General features: G+C 38.9%; 1 protein-coding gene across 1 annotated transcript in view; it reads left to right on the top strand.

Annotated features, from left to right (window-relative positions):
• Window positions 1-22,738, top strand: part of COPB2 (COPI coat complex subunit beta 2) — a 32,040-nt gene extending 9,302 nt beyond the window's left edge. The window contains exons 3-22 of the mRNA XM_047099036.1: window positions 808-894; window positions 1,093-1,219; window positions 2,064-2,212; window positions 4,309-4,455; window positions 5,779-5,878; window positions 6,501-6,643; window positions 7,169-7,368; window positions 9,460-9,570; window positions 11,289-11,377; window positions 11,462-11,568; window positions 12,714-12,857; window positions 13,989-14,119; window positions 14,425-14,632; window positions 18,456-18,566; window positions 19,735-19,949; window positions 21,353-21,445; window positions 21,539-21,719; window positions 21,867-21,935; window positions 22,087-22,158; window positions 22,386-22,738. Coding sequence (XP_046954992.1) covers window positions 808-894; window positions 1,093-1,219; window positions 2,064-2,212; window positions 4,309-4,455; window positions 5,779-5,878; window positions 6,501-6,643; window positions 7,169-7,368; window positions 9,460-9,570; window positions 11,289-11,377; window positions 11,462-11,568; window positions 12,714-12,857; window positions 13,989-14,119; window positions 14,425-14,632; window positions 18,456-18,566; window positions 19,735-19,949; window positions 21,353-21,445; window positions 21,539-21,719; window positions 21,867-21,935; window positions 22,087-22,158; window positions 22,386-22,478 — 2,577 coding nt within the window. The 3' untranslated portion in view covers window positions 22,479-22,738. The remainder of the gene's footprint in view (window positions 1-807; window positions 895-1,092; window positions 1,220-2,063; window positions 2,213-4,308; window positions 4,456-5,778; window positions 5,879-6,500; window positions 6,644-7,168; window positions 7,369-9,459; window positions 9,571-11,288; window positions 11,378-11,461; window positions 11,569-12,713; window positions 12,858-13,988; window positions 14,120-14,424; window positions 14,633-18,455; window positions 18,567-19,734; window positions 19,950-21,352; window positions 21,446-21,538; window positions 21,720-21,866; window positions 21,936-22,086; window positions 22,159-22,385) is intronic.
• The last annotated feature ends 506 nt before the right edge of the window (window positions 22,739-23,244 follow it).

The raw sequence follows: 23,244 nt of genomic DNA, 5'->3' as shown, positions 1-23,244 counted from the left end.
ATTGCTGAGATGTACAAAACAACTGCTTCTTTTTTAGGAGTTTATTTTGTGAGTTGACGGGTTTAATTTTAAAAAGAAAACTAAGCAGGGGTGTTGGGTGGCTTAGTCGGTTAAGCGTCCGAATCTTGGTTTCTGCTCAGGTCATGATCTCACAGTTCGTGAGTTCAAGCCCTGCATCGGGCTCTATGCTGACAGTGCAGAACCTGCTTGGGATTCTCTCTCTCTGGCCCACCCCTGTTTGTGGTGTCTTTCTTTCTCTAAATAAATAAGTAAGCTTAAATAAATAAACAAACTAAGTCAATTTATTCAACAAATAGTTGTTACACACTGGTTGTTTGCCAGCCACTGTTCTAAGCTCTGGAAATACAGTGGTGAAAAGATTCCTGCCCTCAGGGAGCTTAGTAGGAAAGATTGACATTAAACACATAATTATGAAGGTGCTGTGTTTTGAAAGGGGAGTGTAAGGATCTGTGGGTAGGTTTTCAGGAGGAGGAAAGGTAAGGCTGGGAGTAGCCAAAGGTGAGGCTAGAGAGAAAGGAAAGGGCAGGCTGGAGCACAGGGGATCTGGAATTTCATCTTGTGGACATTTGCTCTCTTTTATCCTTTGTAAGTATTTTAATTTTGAAACTGTTAAAGAAGAGAAGATTGGTCTGTGTTTTTCATTTGATTGTTGAACTTTTGTATTTTAGCCTGAAAATATTTTTAAATTAGAAGTGATCTAAATAAATAGATGTTTTAAATATAACAATAGATTCTTCTGTTATTTTCTCATAACTCAAAGTGTATGTGTTTTTATTAATTTTAAAGACATTGGTGAAAACATTTGAAGTATGTGATCTTCCTGTTCGAGCTGCAAAGTTTGTTGCAAGAAAGAATTGGGTTGTGACAGGAGCGGTAAGTAATTCTGTGAATCTCTAATCCCTTCGGTTCAATTTCTGAACTGGTCAGTGATAATGTGGATGATTTAATTCTTGATTTTTTAATTAGTGTAATGTTTTGAAGCTTGGACTTTAATCCTTGAGCCTATAATCCACTTTTCTTGTGCAGTTGACTTCGTAACAGTAGTAATGACTTCTAGATTTTCATTTCCAGGATGATATGCAGATCAGAGTGTTCAATTACAACACTCTGGAGAGGGTTCATATGTTTGAAGCACACTCGGACTATATTCGCTGTATTGCTGTTCATCCAACCCAGCCTTTCATTCTCACTAGCAGCGGTAAGAAGTGACTTCTTTTGGTTACGTGCATCTCTTTGAGTCATTCATTTTCATTCAGCGAGACGTGCAATTATTTCACTGCCATTACAAGTAGAGTTCTAATTCCAAGCAGCCTTTAAACTATTTAAATCCATTAGTGTGCTATCAATGCTGCTTGCTTTTGTATTTAATGAAATATCAACTCTGCTTAGGATTTGTATAGCACTTGTTCCAGTTCCTGTCAGGGAAGGCCTACAGGTCTAGATGATTAAACATCTGAACAGAAAGCTAATTTACATGCTGGTAAGTGAGTTTTTGCTGGATTGCCGTATACCCTACTCAGGTTATACTTGGGCTACTTTGCTCGCTGGTATTCCATCTAAAACAGTGGACTCTTTGGAGGGCAATTAAGACAAGTTGCATTGAATTGGTAATGGTTCTTTGAAACATTTTTAAGTTAAAATTGAGAGAAGTAATTCAAAGCTTTTTTTAGCCGTTCATATAAGAGGAATGCTTATTCCCTAGTCACCGACCTCGTTATTCAGTCATACTTAGATTCTAATCAAACTTGTGTTACTCTTTTGTCATTCTGTAAAGCCCACTGAGGCTTTCTTAAATTTTCTCATGAAACTTTTGTATTTGCCATTAGTAATTTCTGTATCTTATCTCCGCTCTTGTGTAGAGAGTTAAGTTTATTCTTAGGATAAATAAGGATTTTGAAAAATGTATTCAGTTCTGATTCTTTAAGTCATGGAATGTATGATTTCTCTTAGATTTGCTGCCTTAAGAAGCACAGAGACTGCATCTTAGTTCTGACTGCAAGAAATATAAATTGCAACTAACTTAAGACTTTCTTTTGGCCTAGATGACATGCTTATTAAGCTCTGGGACTGGGATAAAAAATGGTCCTGCTCACAAGTCTTTGAAGGACACACCCATTATGTTATGCAGATTGTGATTAATCCCAAAGATAACAACCAGTTTGCCAGTGCATCTTTGGACAGGACCATCAAGGTAGGGTGTCCACTATTTGTATCAGTTATGGTGGTGAAATACAGTTGTTTAGGTGTTTTACTACTGGCTACCCAGAAAGTTATTCCTGATTATAAGTTTCTCTCAAAAGCTTGTATTGAAGTCAAAATAGGATCTCTCACTTTGATCCAGAAGGACATATTCTGTTTAGAAGAATATTGTAGCAACTTGGCGCTCTTTTTTTTTTTAATATGAAATTTATTGTCAAATTGGTTTCCATACAACACCCAGTGCTCATCCCACCAGGTGCCCTCCTCAGTACCCATCACCCACCCTCCCCCCATCAACCCTCAGTTTATTCTCAGTTTTTAAGAGTCTCTTATGGTTTGGCTCCCTCCCTCTCTAACTGCAACTTGGTGCTCTTGATGGAAGGAGTGTTTTTCCATATCAAAGCAGTATACTGAAAGACTTTTAAACCACCTAAACCACCGCAAACCCAGAATAAGAAAAATGCCAGAATCTTCTGTTCCCTCTCCTTTTAGTGTATTTCCTCTATTTCCTGTTTCCTTTTAGTGTATTCATTGTTGACCTCTGCTGATTGTTAATCTATTTTACATTTAAATTTCATCTGCCTCCATTCTCTTTTTCTTATTCTACTTCTCCATACTGCTGCTGCCAATTATCTTTCTATAACATGGGTTTCATCTTTCAGTTTCTAGTCTGAGAGTAAAGTTCCAGTGCTTTAGTGTGGACTACAAGGGTTTCCAAGACTAGCCACAGCTAATATGATGAGACATCTCCTATAACCCTGGTCTATCCACCATTCTCTAGAGATGCCATGAATGTTCACATAATCATATTCAGCTATTACCTCTGCTTGTGACACTCTCTATTCTCCCTTTTGATTTTTTTTTTTTCCCTCTAGAGAACTACTTATCTTTCAAGGCTTAGCATAATTATTTACTCTGAGAAGCTCTTTTCAGACACCCATTTCATCTCCAGACAGAGGCAGTCCTGCTCAGTCCCTTCCTTCCATTCCTTTTGTCTCCATTATGGCCTTCATTTTGAATGATAACTGATGTGTGTATGGCAATCTGTATCCCCCCGAAATGTGGATGTTTGGGGCAGGAACTATGTGTCACCTCCACTCCCTCAAACAGATACTCAGTAGCAAGCAACACAGTACCTTGCTTGTACTAGATGCTTAATACAAGATGCAAGAGTGCAGCCATACTCCTTTTTCCATTATGATTTTTAAAATGTCTATACATGCATAGATTTAAAATTACATATTGCATTAACTTTTGCTTACGTGTGTATACTTACGTCTGTATAACATTTTTGTTAGTTTTCCTTTAACTTATAGAAAATGGTACATGTTATTTGTGTGATAATTATTAAATGATACCTCTCTGAATATCTTAGCGTTTTGGCCTTATTTTTTTCCTTTTGCTGGGTTGTCCTTGCTTTTGACATAAGTTGGAAACTTTGAATTAGTTTCAGACTTGCGTCACTAAATTAGGTATATCATGAAAACATAAATTGTCTTATCTTTGGCTCTAGTAAAGTGTGTTTGATCCAGTCAATGGTAAACATTTGTTTACACATCTTTACCCTCCCCTCCCGTGTAGGAGGCACTCAGGAAATATTTGTAAAGGTAAAGCTCAATACTAGTGCTCTAGTAATGTTTGACTACTTTTACAACTTAAAATTTTTTAGTTAAGTGGTAATTTTCTCTTTTTAATAGACCTTCTTAAATTCACTTTCATGATCTTTATGTTAAAATTCCCATAAAATCATTTCTTACCCTTAAAGTATTATTCTTCACACTATAGCCTATGGACCATTGGGGTTTCTATTAAAAATCTAGATTTCTGGGGAATCTCTAGGGATAAAGAAAAATCTCTAGGGATGAAGCCTGGAAATTGGAATTTTCAGAGAATGCCATAGTTATTCTACCCCCTAGAAATTCAAGTAAAGTAAGAAACAACAGAAACAAATGGGTTAAAAAAATGTACATTCTTTAATTTCCCTCCCCTGTGCTTTGGTGTTTTATATAACATGTCAGAAGTGTGGTGGATCTGCCTTGTGAAAGGCGAGTCACCATATTGAATGTCAGATGCTGTTGTTCTCTAAAGGTGTGGCAGCTGGGGTCTTCCTCCCCAAACTTCACTCTGGAGGGACATGAGAAAGGCGTGAATTGCATCGATTACTACAGTGGTGGCGACAAACCATACCTCATTTCAGGCGCAGATGACCGTCTTGTTAAAATATGGGACTATCAGGTACAGTTTTTTCATAACCTTACTTTGCCATATGTTAGACGTGGATTTCGTTGTTTCTTACAGGACAGTTAAAACTTGGGTTATTGAACTCCATTCATAGCACAAAATAACTTCAGGCTTCAGTATTTACACCTAAACAGTGATCCCAGAGTTCTCCATAAAAATGAAAACAAATGCCTGTCAAGGTTTTAAAAATAAAATGCCATCATGTTTATTTCTCATTTAAAAGTAGAAATTAGAAATTTAAACATTTGATTAAAATGAATTATTACATCCTCTAATATCCTCACTGGTAAACTTTTGTTTATAATTGGAAACTAGCAGATTAATAATATCATGACACAGCCATGCTATAGCCATTTTGCCACATAGACTTTGCAAACCTAGTTATGATTTCTTGTTACTGTGCTTTTTATCTCTAAGAGACAGATTCAGTTTCTGTTTTTTCTCTCTCACATCAAAATGTCCATAAACAGTTAATAAAATGAAGCCTAGGGTCGCCTGGGTGGCTCAGTCGGTTGAGCGGCCGACTTTGGCTCAGGTCATGATCTCGAGGTCCGTGGGTTCGAGCCCCGCGTCAGGCTCTGTGCTGACAGCTCAGAGCCTGGAGCCTGTTTCAGATTCTGTGTCTCCCTCTGTCTGGCCCTCCCCCATTCATGCTCTGTTTCTCTCTGTCTCAAAAATAAATAAACGTTAAAAAAAAAAAAAAATGAAGCCTAGAAAATCAGTGTTATTTAGAACCTTATTCAAATTTGTGCATAAGTACAGAAATAAAAATATGAAAGACATTACCTTAGGAATTTGGCGAGAAAATATTCAAATGAACACCAGATCTTTTGAGGTGTGTGTGTTTTCTTCTTTAAATAGGATGGTTGTGGGGCGCCTGGGTGGCGCAGTCGGTTAAGCGTCCGACTTCAGCCAGGTCACGATCTCGCGGTCCGGGAGTTCGAGCCCCGCGTCAGGCTCTGGGCTGATGGCTCGGAGCCTGGAGCCTGTTTCCGGTTCTGTGTCTCCCTCTCTCTGTGCCCCTCCCCCGTTCATGCTCTGTCTCTCTCTGTCCCCAAAAAAATAAATAAAAAAACGTTGAAAAAAAAAAAAAAATTTAAATAGGATGGTTGCAATTACATTTCCCTGTACTATCAAAGAGTTAGAGAAAGTATGCACACAATAAGATAATTGTGTTTCAAAACTTTCTGTGTCGAATACTATATAGATTGTCATTACTACTATCATTTATAATGTATGTGCACTGGAAAAATTAAAGATAAGTTACTTTTCACACACAAAAAATGTTTTCTGTGTCTTGCTGTCCTTTGATTACAGAATAAAACTTGTGTACAGACACTGGAGGGACATGCCCAAAATGTATCTTGTGCCAGTTTTCATCCTGAGTTGCCAATCATCATCACAGGTTCAGAAGACGGTAAGTTAGAAATGTATGTTTATTCCTGTGCTTTTAATTACAAAGTAGATATTTAAGCCAGGTAGTGCCCGGCATTGTAATTAGGTTTGCTGTTTTTATTAGAATAGAATATTTGAGTTACAAAATGAAGGGACATTGTTATTGTCATCGTCGTCATCATCCTAATGTGTTTTGACTCTATTATTTAAATAAGAGGACACCCAGAAGTCCTAGCGAAAAACTGAAAAAGCCTGTCAGTGCTTTGGAGTCTACAAACTTGGGGTCAGATTCAGGCACTGCCACTTCATGGATGTGTGGTTTGGGCAGATTATGAAATGAGAACAGACATATCCACCTCACAGGATTATAGTGAACATAAAAGATCATGTGTATCAAGCATCTGCAGGTACATAGTAGGCACTGTGCCCGGGAAATACATTATTTCACACGGAAAATCACATTTCTTACCTGTAATTTTCTGTTTATTTATTTGTTACTTGATAAAATCACCTACAGACTGTAGATCAAAACTTTACGCTGCCAGGAAGCTAATAAAAAAGGACTTCGCTGTGGCTGGTTCATCTGACCTAATCCATCGTTAGATGTTCAAATTAAAAGGGAGTATTCACATTGTTCTTTTTAGGAACCGTGCGTATTTGGCATTCAAGCACGTATCGCCTTGAGAGCACATTAAATTATGGAATGGAGAGAGTGTGGTGCGTGGCCAGTCTTAGAGGGTCCAACAATGTCGCTCTGGGCTATGATGAAGGGAGCATCATTGTTAAGGTAATCTCTAATTATACTCTCTCTGAATAAATGAACATAGTGGAAGCAGTTTTCCTTGTATTTTTGTACAGTCATCTTCTAAGTCACCAGTTTTATTAAACTGGCTCTTCTTTCATTAAGCAAGCACAAGAGATTAAACACTGGAGGTTTAAAGTGAAAGGATGGAGGGGTAACTGGGTGTATCAGTTGGTTGGGTGTCCGACTTCGGCCCAGGTCAGGATCTCGCAGTTTGTGGGTTGGAGCCCCGTGTCGGGCTCTGTGCTGACAGCTCGGAGCCTGGAGCCTGTTTCGGATTCTGTGTCTCCCTCTCTCTCCGCCCTTCCACTTCTCATGCTCTGTCTCTCTCCCTCTCTCTCTCTCTCTCTCTCTCTCTCTCTCTCTCAAAAATAAATAAACATTAAAAAAATTAAAAAAAAAATAAAGTGAAAGGATGGAGCCCTCTGTTAAACGAAAATAGAAAGTGTTTATTTTGTGGTTTTATTTGTTTTCTTTTTATTGCTACGAGCCATTTGTTAATTCTTCTAGCTTGGTCGGGAGGAACCTGCCATGTCCATGGATGCCAATGGAAAGATAATTTGGGCCAAGCATTCAGAAGTCCAGCAGGCCAACCTAAAAGCAATGGGAGATGCTGAAATTAAAGATGGAGAAAGACTGCCACTGGCAGTAAAGGATATGGGCAGTTGTGAAATATACCCTCAGACCATTCAGCACAATCCTAATGGGCGGTAAGTCAACCACAATCTCTCTCTGAGCTTCTGTGTTGTTAGATATGTGGGTTTGCAAATCCACAGCATATGCTGCTCTTTCTCTAGGGTGGGCATTCCTCATGAGCTTTTGCCCTGGCCTCACAATCCTCAGCATGGCCACAGGCAACCCTACCAGTTGATTAAGTTGGCATGCAAGGGGAAAGCATATTTGCCTTCCTGGCTTTGTCCCACCATGCAATTTTGAACAGTTAAATAGTTTTGTATTTACTCATCTTAAATGTGTTGGGTTTGTGTCCTTGTGTTTCTCTGAGGGCAGGTAACATGTACTTAGGTGCTCTAAATACTTACTTCAGAAGAAAAGCAGACTCTGAAGTTTGTGTCCGTTGAAACAATTTGGGTTGGGATGAGCACTGGGTATTGTATGTAAGCCAATTTGACAATAAATTATATTAGAAAAAAAGAAACAATTTGGGGACTGGTAATAATTCTGCTTCTTAGCTATAATTTGAACCATCAGTTTCGTTTCTTAAGATTTAGAAAGCACCCAACATCTTGTCAAGAGAGGAGTTTCAGGGGCGCCTGGGTGGCGCAGTCGGTTAAGCGTCCGACTTCAGCCAGGTCACGATCTCGCGGTCCGGGAGTTCGAGCCCCGCGTCAGGCTCTGGGCTGATGGCTCGGAGCCTGGAGCCTGTTTCCGATTCTGTGTCTCCCTCTCTCTCTGCCCCTCCCCCATTCATGCTCTGTCTCTCTCTGTCCCAAAAATAAATAAAAAACGTTGAAAAAAAAAAAAAAGAGGAGTTTCAAGCATGAGTTTTAATTAAGCCTGTGGTTCTTTAAAAGTCACTTACAATAGATCTGGGCATCTTATAATTCAGTGCTGAGTATTGAAAAAGACAAATTATGTAAACCAGGTATGCTGCCTCATTCAGTAAATGGCATCCACAGTTATTTCTCATGTAATTTTCTTAGGAAGATTAAGAATGCATTATAAATATCACAAAGCTTTTTCTTCCTATAAGTTTTGCATTTCAGCATTGGCAATCTGGTAGCAGCCAATACAGCCAATGCAACTTTAAATAGTGTTGTTTTATATCTGTGGAGAAAATGTTACTCGACTGTGCAACATCCTGTTTTTACTGATTATTTAAATGTTAAAATACTCTATTTTTTTTTTTCAACGTTTATTTATTTTTGGGACAGAGAGAGACAGAGCATGAACGGGGGAGGAGCAGAGAAAGAGGGAGACACAGAATCGGAAACAGGTTCCAGGCTCTGAGCCATCAGCCCAGAGCCTGACGCGGGGCTCGAACTCCCGGACCGCGAGATCGTGACCTGGCTGAAGTCGGACGCTTAACCGACTGCGCCACCCAGGCGCCCCAAAATACTCTATCTTGATAAACTTAACAGTCATTAAAAATGAGTATTTTTATTCATTTGAGTGATGTGCTTTAAAATTAAGATAGTCTTGCAACAAATAGTGCCTCCTAATGGTGTAAATGTAATGAGCAAAGTTCTAGGCATGTTGGTGCTCAACAAGTATCCGTTGTATTATTAGAATCCTCCCCCTGTGCATCAGCAGCCATTCTTGTCTTCCTGCCTCAAGTCTCCTTTGCTTATAAGAGAAGGCCACTGCAGTAAGATTTTCAGCAGATGCCCGTGTTCATGATATGTTTTGGGATTTGTTGATAAAATATTTATGTCTAGCTCTGTATTTGAAGAAATGTATAACTTCAGAAGATATTAGATTCAATTATAAACGTCAACTGAAGGGGCGACTGGGTGGCTCAGTCGGTTGAGCGGCCGACTTCAGCTCAGGTCATGATCTCGCGGTCCATGAGTTCGAGCCCCGCGTCAGGCTCTGTGCTGACAGCCCAGAGCCTGGAGCCTGTTTCAGATTCTGTGTCTCCCTCTCTCTCTGACCCTCCCCCGTTCGTGCTCTCTTTCTGTCTCAAAAATAAATAAACGTTAAAAAAAAAAAAATTAAAAAAAAAAAGTCAACCGAAGTAGCATTTGTCATCAGAAATATTTTATTATGCAGAGGAATCAGTGTTTCATAACTTCCACATGTCATTGATCCTACTCTCTCTCTCTGGCTTCCATAATTTCCAGGTTTGTCGTGGTGTGTGGTGATGGCGAATACATCATCTATACAGCAATGGCCCTGAGAAACAAGAGCTTTGGATCTGCCCAGGAGTTTGCATGGGCCCATGATTCTTCAGAGTAAGTTTTGGCTTGTGCTGTCCCGCTGGCCCTGACTGCAGATGGGTCATCTGTGTGCGGCTGTATGAATCATGTTCCCAGGGCTCGGTGTTGGCTGTGCTCCTGCCTTTCAAGAACAGTTCTCACCCGAGCTGTCTTTGCCCTTTCTGTGTTCAGTATGCAGCAGGCTCACTCAGGCTGATCCACTAATCCCATTAAACTGGGGGCCCAGCACCCATTTCCTTGATGGAGCCTGCATTTGGGCCTGGTGCTCATGGGCTCAAGACGAGGTAGGCTTTCCCTATGAGCTGATGTCCTGAGCTGCTGCTAGGATCCCGAGCTAGTTGGGAGAGACTACAGTCTGATGTCATCTTGATGCTAACTTCATTGAATCTTCTTTAAAACGTATTTTCTGTGATGTTACCCACCCCCTATATTTAAAACAAATTCTGTTTGAATTTAGAGTGTTCATAAAATATTCTTATTAAAAACAGGAAAAATCATTTAACTCTGAATTATCATATTAGATACTGGTTATTTATAATTTCTTGTAATTATTTATACTAGATACTGGTTACTGAGTGGTTCTTTTTTGATTCCTTTTTGTGCTCCTAATAAACACCAGGACTTCCCCCCCAATCCCCCCACCTGACCACACAACTGATGTACATCTTCATAGTTTTCTTAGTTTTGTTTCCTCCATATTTTTTTATTGCCCCTGCCCTCAACAGAGTAACCTGAGCCTCAGTGTTGCATATAAGATGCATGTTTTTAAATTTTTTAACAAAAGATACACTGAGAGTAGGAATTTGTTTTGATCTTTTCATAAATTTCCTAAATACACTCATATATACACAGTTCCATTTCTAAATGTATTTTGTTACCATCCTAAACAAAATTATAGTTCATGAATTCTTACTTCTCTCACCATACCTCTCTGTTTTGATAGTTCACTTTTTTTTTTTAGCTTTATCCAGCTAAGGTCCTATTCAGCATCTTTCCTATCTTGATAGGAACACTCATCAGATCACTTCCTTAAATACTCTTGAATGTCCAGCAACAGCCACAGTCCCCCTTTTTCAAGACGCCTGAATATACACAGTGTTGTAAGTTGTTGCCAAATGTGGCTAACTTCTTGAGCCACTTAACAAAAGTTTTTATTTTTTAAGTTGCCTTTATTGAAGTATAATTTATACAGAATTAAATGTACTATTTTAAGTGAACATTTCAGTGACTTTAGGCAAATGTATACAATCTATAACCGCCAGCACAAAGACAGAACATTTCTACCATCCCCAGAAAATCCTCGTTTTCCCTTAATAGTCAGTTCCCTGGCCCCAGTCACTGATTTGCTTTTTCTCACCATGTGGATTAGATTTGTCTTTAGAGTTTCATATACATGAAACTCCAATATCCAGTCTATATGTCTGGCTTCTTGTGTTCAGCACAGTATTTTTGGGATTCGTCCATGTTGTTGCATGAGTCAGTAATTGGTCGCCTTTTTTGCAGAGCAGTGTTCCATTGCATGAATGTACCACAGTTGGTTTAATCACTCATATACTGAGGGATGTTGGGTCTTTCTCAGTTTTTAAAATAGCTTGTAAACCCTAATAATTTGTGTAACAGACAGTGTGAAACTCATAAGTCATTACTCAAGTATACCTGAAGATATTTCTGACATTCGATGGAAGTATGGTTTGGTATATAACATGCTGTGTTTGCCTTCCTTTTCCCCCCAGATACGCAATAAGAGAGAGCAACAGTGTTGTAAAGATATTTAAGAACTTTAAGGAAAAAAAATCCTTTAAACCAGATTTTGGAGCAGAAAGTGAGTGCTATTTATAAATGATAGATTTTTAGAAGCTTTGCAATGGCTCAGAAACATCTACCCAAAAATCTTTTTTCTTTTCAGGTATCTATGGAGGCTTCTTATTGGGAGTCAGATCTGTAAACGGCTTAGCTTTCTATGACTGGGACAATACAGAACTCATACGCAGAATTGAAATTCAGCCCAAACATGTGAGTTTTCCCTCCACTGTCACTTTTAGAATGTGTAACTTTGTGAGGAGCTCTGAGTCCCTGAGGCAAAGAAATGTCCTTGTACCCAGCTGTCCTGGTTCCATTGTGTTGGACACAGTGTCATTTACTTCAAGATTGCTTAGAAAATCAGACTTGCAGTATTTGAATGAGGTGGTAGACATTGGGTATTTTGAAAAGCAGGAAAACTTATACAAATGCCAAGTGCTATTCATATTTTAAATGGCATTTGACAGAGTATGAAAAGCCTGCTTTGAAGACAAGAAGTCAGAAAGGTCTTGACTTGGAAAGATCCAGGATCAGATCAGAAAGCCTTTTCATAGTTTCCCTGATGCTATTTAAACTTTAGGTAAATGTCTCCAATGACAAAGTTTTCTACCTTATGGAACTACCTGCTTCTTTGACAGCTTTCATTGTCACAAAATTCTTTGGAGACAAATCCACCTCTCTTGGGTCCTGGTTCTATCTTTTATAGCATGCATTCTCAGTGAGCACTAGTACCCCAACGGCAAAAATTGCTTCTTGAGGATGAAGAAAATTTTATCTATAAAGCATAGATATTCACATGTATTTATATGTTATGCAAGTATATATATGTGTGTATATACAGTGTGCATATATGTTATATAATTTTATATATAACATGTATTATATAATTGTATATGTATAATATATATATAGTATTTATGGATTTAAAATTTTGTAGGTGAGGGTGATTAGGAGAAAAATGTCTAAAAACATTCCTGGGTGGGTGGATGTGGGTGATAATGGGAAAAAAAAAAGGCTGAGAAACACTGTTCTAGAGCAATAGCGAATAGGCTGCTGCTCCTAAATTACATTATATCCACTGTTCACTGACAGTTTCCTTCCTGTCTCCCTTTAGTCTTTCCATTTCTAGACCAAATAGCCCAGCCCACCCTCTAAATGCATATACATACACATGTGTGTATATATATGTGTGTTCGTGTATCTGTGTACGTATGTATATACCCACTATGCACTACATAAAATTGTTCAATGCGTACTTACTGTCCTAAGACGAATCTTGTAAGAAACAAAGTGTATGCAGTTTGTCATACCACTCGGAAATCCGAAACCATTTGTCTGTTCTGTTTGTCATGTTGTAGATTTTCTGGTCTGACTCTGGAGAGCTGGTCTGTATTGCCACCGAGGAGTCATTTTTTATCCTTAAGTATCTGTCGGAGAAAGTCTTGGCTGCACAGGAAACACATGAAGGAGTTACAGAAGATGGCATTGAAGATGCCTTTGAGGTGACTGCATCAGCACAACTTTACCTTCGTTCTTAAATGATTTATATTCGTGTAACCTAACTTCACTGATTTTAACATTCTGTTAAGTTAGGTTTGAGGAAAGTAAACATTTAAGGAAGTCTGGTGAAATGTGAAGATTAAAGCCTTGGCTCAAAGATCAGAGTTTGAAAGTATATATGTTTAAAAGATATTTATTTGTACTTTGATTTTAGGGAATCTTCAGATGACTTTGATATCTTTCAGTAAGGAAATTAGAAGGTGTTTTGGTCTTAAGACATTTTACCCAGTGATTTAAATGAGCTCTCAAATGGTAAAGATAAATCACCTATCGTGGAGATGTTCCTGGAAGATTTTATGAAATACTTCCTATTCCAGTTTCATGTATATAAGAAATTTAGATCAACACTTTTTATTTTTATTTTTTTTTTTCAACGTTTATTTATTTTTGGGACAGAGAGAGACAGAGCATGAACGGGGGAGGGGCAGAGAGAGAGGGAGACACAGAATTGGAAACAGGCTCCAGGCTCTGAGCCATCAGCCCAGAGCCTGACGCGGGGCTCGAACTCCCGGACCGTGAGATCGTGACCTGGCTGAAGTCGGACGCTTAACCGACTGCACCACCCAGGCGCCCCTAGATCAACACTTTTTAGATCACAGCTTTGATGCAGCAGTGAGATTTTATATTATAAATACTCATCCAGGAATCTGTTTTTATTTTATTATTTTTTTTTTTAATTTTTTTTTTTCAACGTTTATTTATTTTTGGGACAGAGAGAGAGACAGAGCATGAACGGGGGAGGGCCAGAGGGAGGGGGAGACACAGAATGGGAAACAGGCTCCAGGCTCTGAGCCATCAGCCCAGAGCCCGACGCGGGGCTCGAACTCACGGACCGCGAGATCGTGACCTGGCTGAAGTCGGACGCTTAACCGACTGCGCCACCCAGGCGCCCCATGGGAATCTGTTTTTAAATGAAAAAAGAAGATAGAAATTCCAGGGAAATATTTTCTTTCTTGAAGTAGGATTTTACTTTGCATTTCTTAATCTCCCTTATCACCCCCAATCATACTCAGTTTTTGTAACCGGATTTCTAATGCTGAATAAGGTAATAATAGACTCTTTTCTCTCTGCAGGTTCTTGGTGAGATTCAGGAAATTGTGAAAACAGGGCTGTGGGTAGGCGACTGCTTCATTTACACGAGTTCTGTGAACAGATTAAATTATTATGTTGGAGGAGAAATAGTCACCATTGCCCACTTGGATAGGTAACTGAGAATTGCTTTGCTTGTGTCTTAAGCATCCTGAATTTAAAATTACGCTTTTCTTTTCTTTCTTTTTTTTTTTTAAACGAAACTTATTGCTGGCCTGTAGCAGTGATGGGCCTGATTTTTCAGTGTTAGAGTTTTAATAGATGGGCTGTTGTTGATCAAAATTGCATCAAAGTGGAAAGATTTTGAGCAAGAGGTAGCGTGTGTGTGTGTGTGTGTGTGTGTGTGTGTGTGTGTGTGTGTGTGTATGTTTACCTACTAATTTGGGCCTACTCCTAAATTAGTTTCTGTTTCTATTACAGAACAATGTATCTTCTGGGCTATATTCCTAAAGACAACAGGCTTTATCTGGGGGATAAAGAACTGAACATCGTTAGCTACTCTCTCTTGGTTTCAGTGCTGGAATACCAGACAGCTGTCATGAGAAGGGATTTTAGCATGGCTGATAAAGTTCTTCCTACCATTCCAAAAGAACAGAGGACCAGAGTTGCACACTTTCTGGAAAAGCAGGTAAAAGGATTTTGTTTTGTCTTTTTGCTTGTTTTCTTTTGTGGGTTTTTTTCTTTAAACCAGTAATTTAAAAGAATGTTAATGTGGATTTGAAAATACTATTTCTTTATTGCCACTGATTTCCTTATGGCAGTGGAATTTCTCCTATAAACTTAAGTCACTTATTATATTCTTCCTTGTCCTTTCTTAATGCCCTTAGTACCTTCTTTAATTGTTGGAAATGATTATCAGTCTTCTCTTTCTGTAGACTTCTTTTCCATTCTATCAATATTTTCATTTCTGCCCTGCATTTTCTCTCTCTATCCTAGCAGGCTTTTCTTTTTCTTTCTTTCTTTTTTTTAATTGTAAAATACACATAAAATTTAGCATTGGTGGTAGGTTTTTTTCTTAATGGAGCGTTTTTAAGTCAAAGTTGTGCACAAAGTATAAAGTTCTTCAAGGCTCAAGGAAAAAAAGCACTTCCTTCCCTCTATCATGTCTTCTTCCTAAAGGAAGTAGAAGTTTAATTCTTTTGGTTGATTCTCTTGGAATTTATTTCTACATCTCTAGATAACGTATGCTGTTACTGAGCTTTAAGCATTTCTTGTGACTTAACACTCTGTAGAAGATGAGGGTTTACCTTTCTGTCTCCTGCTACTTATACAACATACATGCCATTTTTCTGTCCTCCTCCCACTACAGTTGGATGATTTTGATTACATCAGTTTTCAGTGTTTACATTTTTAGAGCTATTGTAAACACTGCTCACAGCTAAGCCATTTAGTATAGTGTAGCTTTCCCTTCCTGCAATTGTTTGTTTTCCCTGGAGTTGTCTTTTTTCCTTTGCTTATTTTTCTGTGTACTTACAGTTAATTCTCACTAGATTCTGGTGGTTCTCCAGATTTCCTTGAAATCTCCTATCATCATGGATATCCCCTCACCATCAGGTTGGGCCTTCCTTTTGCCTCTCAGTTGGATCCATTGTTTCCTGTATCCCCTATCTTCTTTGCTGGTTTACTCCCTTATCTGGCTGGAGCATGTCCTTCAGTAGTTTTCTGAGAGAAGGATTATTATTGGAAGTCAAGTTTTTTGTGACCTTGATTATCTGAAACTGCCATTGTTCTCCTCTAAAACATATTTGACTATTTAACTAGATACAGAATTCTAGGCTGGAGGCAATTCTCTCTCAAAATTTTGAAGGCATTTGTTCCATTGCCTTCTAGCTTCTAGTTATTATTGAAGTGTTACTGGTTTATATTACTGATCTTGGTACCTGATCTGTTTTTTCTTTCTGGAAGCTTTTTGGACCTTGTCCCTATTGTTCTGAAATATTATGATGGTGGGCCTTGGTAGAGGTCAATTATGAACAAATTCATTTTTTTGGGTATTAGACAAGCTTATTTAATTGGACACTTATTTCTGAGAGATTTTCTTGATTCATTTCTCTGATGATGTCCTTCCTTAGCTTTCTGTATTCTTTGTGGAACTGTTAGTGAAATGTTAGGCCTCCTACACTAGTCTCATTTTGTTATTGTACTTTTAAAATCTTATTCTTGTGTATGGATGAAAGTTTATTTCTCTCAGGGTCTGAATGATAGGTTTTGTTGTTTTGAGGTTTTCTTTTATTCCTTCATGGTATGCTTCCTTCAAGTTGCTGTTATTGGTTCATTTTGATCTGTGCCTTTCCTGTTAGAGATTTTCTTCATGCATCTGATGATCCTTGGGCCCTCATTTAAGAGGAGAGGTCTAAGAAGCAGATAAAAGGCCTGAATTTGTGAGAGGTCTTGCTCGATACGGACTTCACACTATGGATGTGGCTGGGCCATTTGATTAGGGATGCTCAAGGTCCATATGTTCATCTTGTGAATTTAATGAACACTTAACATTGCACCAGGTACTGTTCTAGCTGACATATAGCTCGCAGGTTGTTGATATTTTAGTAGGTGTTACCCCTTAGGCTGGTTAGGGTTTACAGCCCAAGGGGTAAGATTGAGCTTAAATCACCATCATTCTGGATGCAAAGTAGAAAACAGGTTGGTGTCTCAGCATCTGGTATTTCATTTAGTCTCAATCTCTATTCTCATAATTTCCTATTTTCCTCTTGGAAGATGTATAAGGTATCCCTCAGACTGGAGACCCTCTAGTTTATCCTCTTCGAGGAATAAACTTGCTGTCTTCTGTGTGTGTCCAGAGGTTGGGGGAGGAGAGGAGTGGGGACCTGGGGTATCTTATTTCTTACCTGCTTGTTACAGAGACTTTCAGGCAGTTTTGTTTATTTTAGCATTGCCTTCCATGAGATGCCACTGGGGATCCTGATGTGTGAATGAAGTTGTTTCTATGCTGTCCTCACTCCTGATTTAGGTTTAGTTTTCTTTAGTGTTTTAACTGTTTAAATTCCTCTGCCAGTTTTCTAGCTTCCAAAATTTTGTTACAGAGGTCTCCTCTGTCTTTCTGTATCCTAAGGAATTTATGCCCTAGGGGCACCTGGGTGGCTCAGTTGGGTTGTTTCCAATTCTTAATTTCAGCTCAGGTCATGATCTCATAGTTCCTCGGATCAAGCCCCATGTAGGGCTCTGCACTGACAGCGCTGAGCCTGTTTGGGATTCTGTCTCTGCCCCTCTCTCACTCTCTCTCTAAATAAATACTTTTTGAAAAAGAATTTGTTTCCTAAAAAAAGAATCCTTTTAGTGTCATTTCAGTGGGGATTTGGGGGAAAACAAAAGTTTATTTAGTCCACCTAATTTCATCTGCTTTGCTTATGTCTGATGAGTTCCATAGATCTTATATACTCTGTTCTTGGATTTTTATTATTTACACCAGTTGCTAGGAAAGAAAAGGAGTATGCAGATTATTCAGAATGCCTTGTTTACATTGTTCAGATGGATGAATGAGAGGAGGGACAGCTTGGATAGTCTGGGAAGTTAAAACATTTTAAACACAGTGATACAGCCATCCTGAAGATCCAGCCAGAACTTGGAAAGCTGCCCAGTTCCTCCCTCTTAACCACCCTGTAACTGAGCATTGTTCCTCATTCCAGTGAAGTCTCTTGAAGTCTGAGCTTTGTCCAACACACCGCATCCATAGAGCTGAAGAACTTGCCCATAGTGTAGACTCCCATCAGTACTCTTAGAGGAGAAGCTAATTTGGTAATTACAGTAGTTGGCTTTAAAGCCTGTTTTTATGACACAGTGGAAAATGGAAGACAGTTTTGGATTTCCTGCCCTCTGGAATGCTGGCTGATAAATAAAGTGGATGTAAGACCAATAGTAAAGTCCTAGGTAAGGATACCTGATTGGCATTAGGACCTGGAAGCAAATGTTTGCCAAATGACCTAGATTAGGAAAAACTGAAAGGAAGACTTTTACATTTGACTTGCTTTTCTTTGAGGGACTGGACTAGATGATCTCTAAGCCTAGCTTAGTGAGTAGATTATGAACAGCTAGGTCTACACCACTGTGCCTTTCTCTTTTTGAAATGGTTCTTGTTCAGTCAAGTTTCCAAAATCTTGTTCTTGACAGCTGTTTACTTTTGAATTTCTGATTTTACCAGTTTTACAGGAGTTTATCTAGCTAGCATCAGTCAACTTTCACTGCTTAGAAAACAGCATTGTGGGACTGAAATCTCTCTGCTAGGTTGGTTCTTACCAATTAATTTAATGACTCCTTAATTTTTCCGTCTTCTCATTAAAGAGTATTCTATTTCTTTTGTTTAGGCCATGGGGTTTCTATGTCAGCAGGGTATTCTTAGTTCAAGAGGGAGTGGATCAATGATGATTTGCTGTGTGTGCACTGTAAATCTACACATACAGACTGCCCACACATTGTTATGTCTATTCTCTGTTTAGGGCTTCAAGCAACAAGCTCTTACAGTATCCACAGATCCTGAGCATCGCTTTGAACTTGCTCTTCAGCTTGGAGAACTAAAAATTGCATACCAATTAGCAGTAGAAGCAGAGGTATGTACTAAGTCATGATTTTTCATAACTAATGCAAAAGTCAGTAGGTACTTACGTGTATTTAGTGTAAGTTCTCTTCATTAAAGTTTTCCGAAATGCACATTAGTGACACTCTTTGGTGACGTTAGTGCCTCTCTTTGATCTTTTAAAAAATGCATTTTGTTTGTCTTTAAATTAAATGGATTTTACTGCAGATATTCTTAGCATTCTGATTTAAGAAGTGTTTTGGGGGCACCCGGGTGGCTTAGTTGGTTGAGCGTCTGACTTCAGCTCAGGTCATGATCTTGTGGTTCCTCAGTTTGAGCCCCATGTCAGCACAGAGCCTGCTTCTGATCCTATCTCCCCCCACCCCACCCCTTCTCTGCCCCTCCCCCACTTGTGCTCTCTCAAAAATAAACATTCAAAAAAAAAAAGAGGAAAAAATGTTTTCATAGCTTATATGAGATCTGTTTTGCAAAAGATGTAAGATACTAGATATTATAGTCTGGGAACTCTAGGAGTGCAGACAAAGCACTAATTTGCCAGTATCCCAAATTAGTGAGAAAGTTGTTGGTTTTAAAGATTTTAATATTTTGACACAATTTAATGACATTTTAATGAACTGTTCCATATCGAGGGGCCCCCAACCATGGTTTACATGTAGTATTTATTGGTAAATTCATTTCAAATGTGCTAAATAAATTTCAGCTATGTTAAGATAATCTAAATGTGTAGTATTTTGATTTCTGGGAAGCTACAAATGACAGATAATATTACTGTTAAATATTTAAGGATGTATGAAATAATTTTATTCTTTCAAAAAATGGTATGAAATCATTCATTAAAGTACTTACAATCTAATTACCTTAAAATTCCAATTAGATAGTATTACTTTTACTGGGTAATTACAAAATAAAAATAACATGGGTTTGATGATTATTCATGCATCATTAAAATTGATTTGTGTTTGAATTTTGTATATGCGAATAACTTGTTTTCTCATTACACATTTTGTCACTACATTCTTATTTTGATTGATAGAACCAATTTAACAAGCACAGCTCAGTATATGTGTAAAATATCTCCCATTATCAGCACAGTAATACTCAGGTTAACAGAAGAATATTGATGTTGAAAACTGAAATGTTTATTTCCATAGATGTGTTTACTTGGAAACTCTTTCTTACAGTCAGAGCAGAAGTGGAAACAACTTGCTGAACTTGCCATTAGTAAATGTCAGTTTGGCCTCGCCCAGGAGTGCCTGCACCATGCACAGGATTACGGGGGTCTGTTGCTCTTGGCCACTGCCTCTGGAAATGCTAGTATGGTGAATAAACTAGCAGAGGGTGCGGAGAGAGACGGCAAGAATAATGTGGCATTCATGAGCTACTTTTTACAGGGCAAGTAAGTATCAAATCAAGGTCTAAAAGGTGAGTGTAGTAATTTAAAAGCACTGATTTCCGCACTCGCGGACTTTGAGGGTGGTTGAGAGAGGAACAAACCCTGGAAAGAGACGGATGGATGCCTGGCCTAGACCCTGGCTAGTAGGGGCAGTTGGAGGACAGTCCTACCTTGGTGGCACTGGCCTTCAGCAAGGGATGTTCTTACCAGTTTGGTCGAAATGTCTGAGCAAAATGAGCTGTTCAAGGAGGTTTGGACTGAGAGAAACGTGAAAGCCGTTTCTCAAAAGCCCTGCCTCTCCCTGCCTGAGCCATTTTATTTTCCCATGGCAGGAGGCTGTTATGATGCTCCCATAGTACTCAAAAGGCAAGTAATTTTGCCCAAATTGGGTAATTCTGACCTGTCCATGGCAAGAATAAAGGGGTTTAGGATGCCAGTTACCTCTAGATTTGAGTCCCAACTGTAAAGCATAAAAATGTCATATACTTCTGAAAGTTTAGCAGTCAGTGCAGACCAGATCATCTCAACATTAGCTGACCATATTATGAAGTAAAACACGAAGTATTCATTAACCTTGCCCTGCATACATTTAAACCTCATGCTTCATTATAGAAACCTTGTGCACCCCAATGTGTATTTATAATGTGTTTGTAAATTTGCATATGTGTAGGAATAGGTCCATAATTCAAAAACCCAAAAATATCCTGAAAGTTTTTTATAACTTGATAGCAAAACGTGACCTAAACTCCGAAATACTATTATTAGTTGCTCTTATGCCACTTGTTTTTATCATATTTAGTATTCATGTGTTCCTGCAAAATATTGTCTATGACTTTTATTTGATGCTGAGGGTGGTAGGTAATGTGTGTGGTATATGTACTGCTACCTTTCTAATATCCAAAAACCTGTGTTTTGTTTTTTTCAAAAACATACGACTTCTAAAACACATTATCCACTTTATCAAACTTCGAAAAAGAAACCAAATAGACACTAGGACATTGCCCTGCTGGACATCACTACATTGCTGCGCACAGCCCACACTCGAGACACCGCCCTCGATGTTCCCACTTGTGAAACCGAGTTTCTGCTCCCATATCCCCTGAAAGCTCTTAAAATGTGCTTGCTTATAAGCTGCCTTAGCTGGTCTTGAAAAGCCCCCTTAGGTTCTTCTTAGGAATTGTTAAAATAGGTTATTAGGAGATTGAAAATGGTCACCAACTGCCCTACCCCTCACACTCTTGGAGTCCATTGATTATGTAACACACTGGTGCTGACCAGTTAATGGCTCAGTGACAGAAATGAGGAGTATGTGTGGAAGCTGGGGAGGAAGTGCTGACTTTGCAACACTACATCTACACTTCGTTGTTTATTCTTGATAATTAGTGCCTCTCCTTTTTAATCTTTAGGCTTGATGCTTGCCTGGAACTCCTGATTAGAACTGGCCGACTGCCAGAAGCTGCCTTCCTGGCCCGGACTTACTTACCTAGTCAGGTTTCAAGGTACAGACTTTTAATTTTAGGAACAAATGGTTCAGATAAAAACTAGAGCACACTTAACTCACTTTCCCTTTGGTTTCATGATACCTACAACAGGGTGGTAAAACTCTGGAGAGAAAATCTTTCAAAAGTCAATCAGAAAGCAGCAGAATCCCTTGCTGATCCAACCGAGTACGAAAACCTTTTTCCTGGATTAAAAGAAGCCTTTGTTGTGGAAGAATGGGTGAAGGAAACACATGCTGATCTGTGGCCGGCCAAGCAGTACCCACTTGTCACGGTGAGTTGCCAGGGAGCCAGGCCTCTTTTATAATTTATATACATTATTGGTGGATTGACAGCTAATATCTGGGATTTAGGCCAAGTCCATAGATGAATTAGGACTTCAGATTACACTGCTTTATTCATCATTGCTTTATTCTGATAGCCAAATGAAGAAAGAAATGTTATGGAAGAGGCAAAAGGCTTTCAGCCCTCAAGATCTGCAGCTCAGCAGGTCAGTAGAATATCTTAATCAGATAATCTGGTTAAGATTTGTTCATTTTAAGTACCATGTCCCACTTCCTAATCCTGAACAGCCTTTCCTTGGGGGAAAATTACCTGAACAAATTCCTTCATCTTTCTATTCTCTCCACTTGGGCTTTCAGGAACTTAATGGGAAACCTGCTTCTCCTACTCCAGTTATTGTGACCTCCCACACAGCCAACAAAGAAGAAAAGGTAGGACATTATACCCAAACTTCCCATGGGAACCCCAGGCTCACTCCTCCCTCCTCATGAATGGCCACAGGATGTGCAGGCCTCTGCATTTCAATGACATAATCACTTTCAGAGCAGGGGCTTTGAAATGAGAAAATGCCCCTCTTGACTCTTGCTTTGGTTCTCTTTTGATCAGGAATCAGATAACTTTTCAAAAAGTTACCTACCAATAACTCTTTTCTTTGCAGAGTTTACTCGAACTAGAAGATCTGGATAATTTGGAATTAGAAGATATTGACACAACAGACATCAACCTGGATGAAGATATTTTGGATGACTAAGTGTAATGTTTCCCTTGAACCATTAAGAACAGGTGTTGACTGCCACCGTGACCACAGTTCTTTGGACTCTAAGAAACTCCTGAGATTTTTTTATAGGGAAAGGCTGTGGCCCACTGGGAGCACAGTGCTCTCCTCATTCTAGGAGTTTATGTGCCGCATCTAAATCACTGCTTCCTGTTAAGTAAAACAGATGTGGGCTTTTTTTTTTTTTCATACTGTCACTAGATCACATCTCATAAAATCTTTTGAATTAATGAAAATACTCGAAAGTTTCCTTTCTAAATAATGAAGATAAGCTTCTAGTTTTAGAAGGCTGAACCAAAACTACACCTCACCTAGGGATCAACCCACATTCTCTTAACCCTTTTTTCTTGATCTCATCCTCCTACCCCTGCCCTAACTTTTTAGTACTTGGATTATTATGTCCTGATTTTTGTCTAGTAGCTACCTGCTTCTAGAATCAGGATCTGAAACCCAGAAACCTCATTAAGCTGGGCTCTGTTTAAACTACCTAGTTGGTAATACAGAAAGAAGTACCTTTTTGTTGTTTTATACTGCACCATCCACTCTGGTGAGAGAAATTCATAACCAGGTACTCAGATATACTTCGGTTATCCCCCTGTGGCCTAGGAAAATGAGTGGAGTAACAAGATTTTCTTTGCATTTTTGTTAGAGGCACTGTTAAAAAACAATTTTATTGGTAACTCCCATCTGTAGTTTTCATTTTGACATTTTTAAACATTCAGCTCAACATTAACAGAAAGCT

This window comes from Lynx rufus, unplaced genomic scaffold, assembly GCF_022079265.1.
Source record: "Lynx rufus isolate CCGP_SWC_20201006 ecotype Redwood Valley unplaced genomic scaffold, mLynRuf1.p SCAF_5, whole genome shotgun sequence".
Classification (NCBI taxonomy): domain Eukaryota; kingdom Metazoa; phylum Chordata; class Mammalia; order Carnivora; family Felidae; genus Lynx; species Lynx rufus.
Note: the sequence above shows the minus strand (reverse complement) of the source record. Positions and strands in the feature narration are given on the sequence as shown.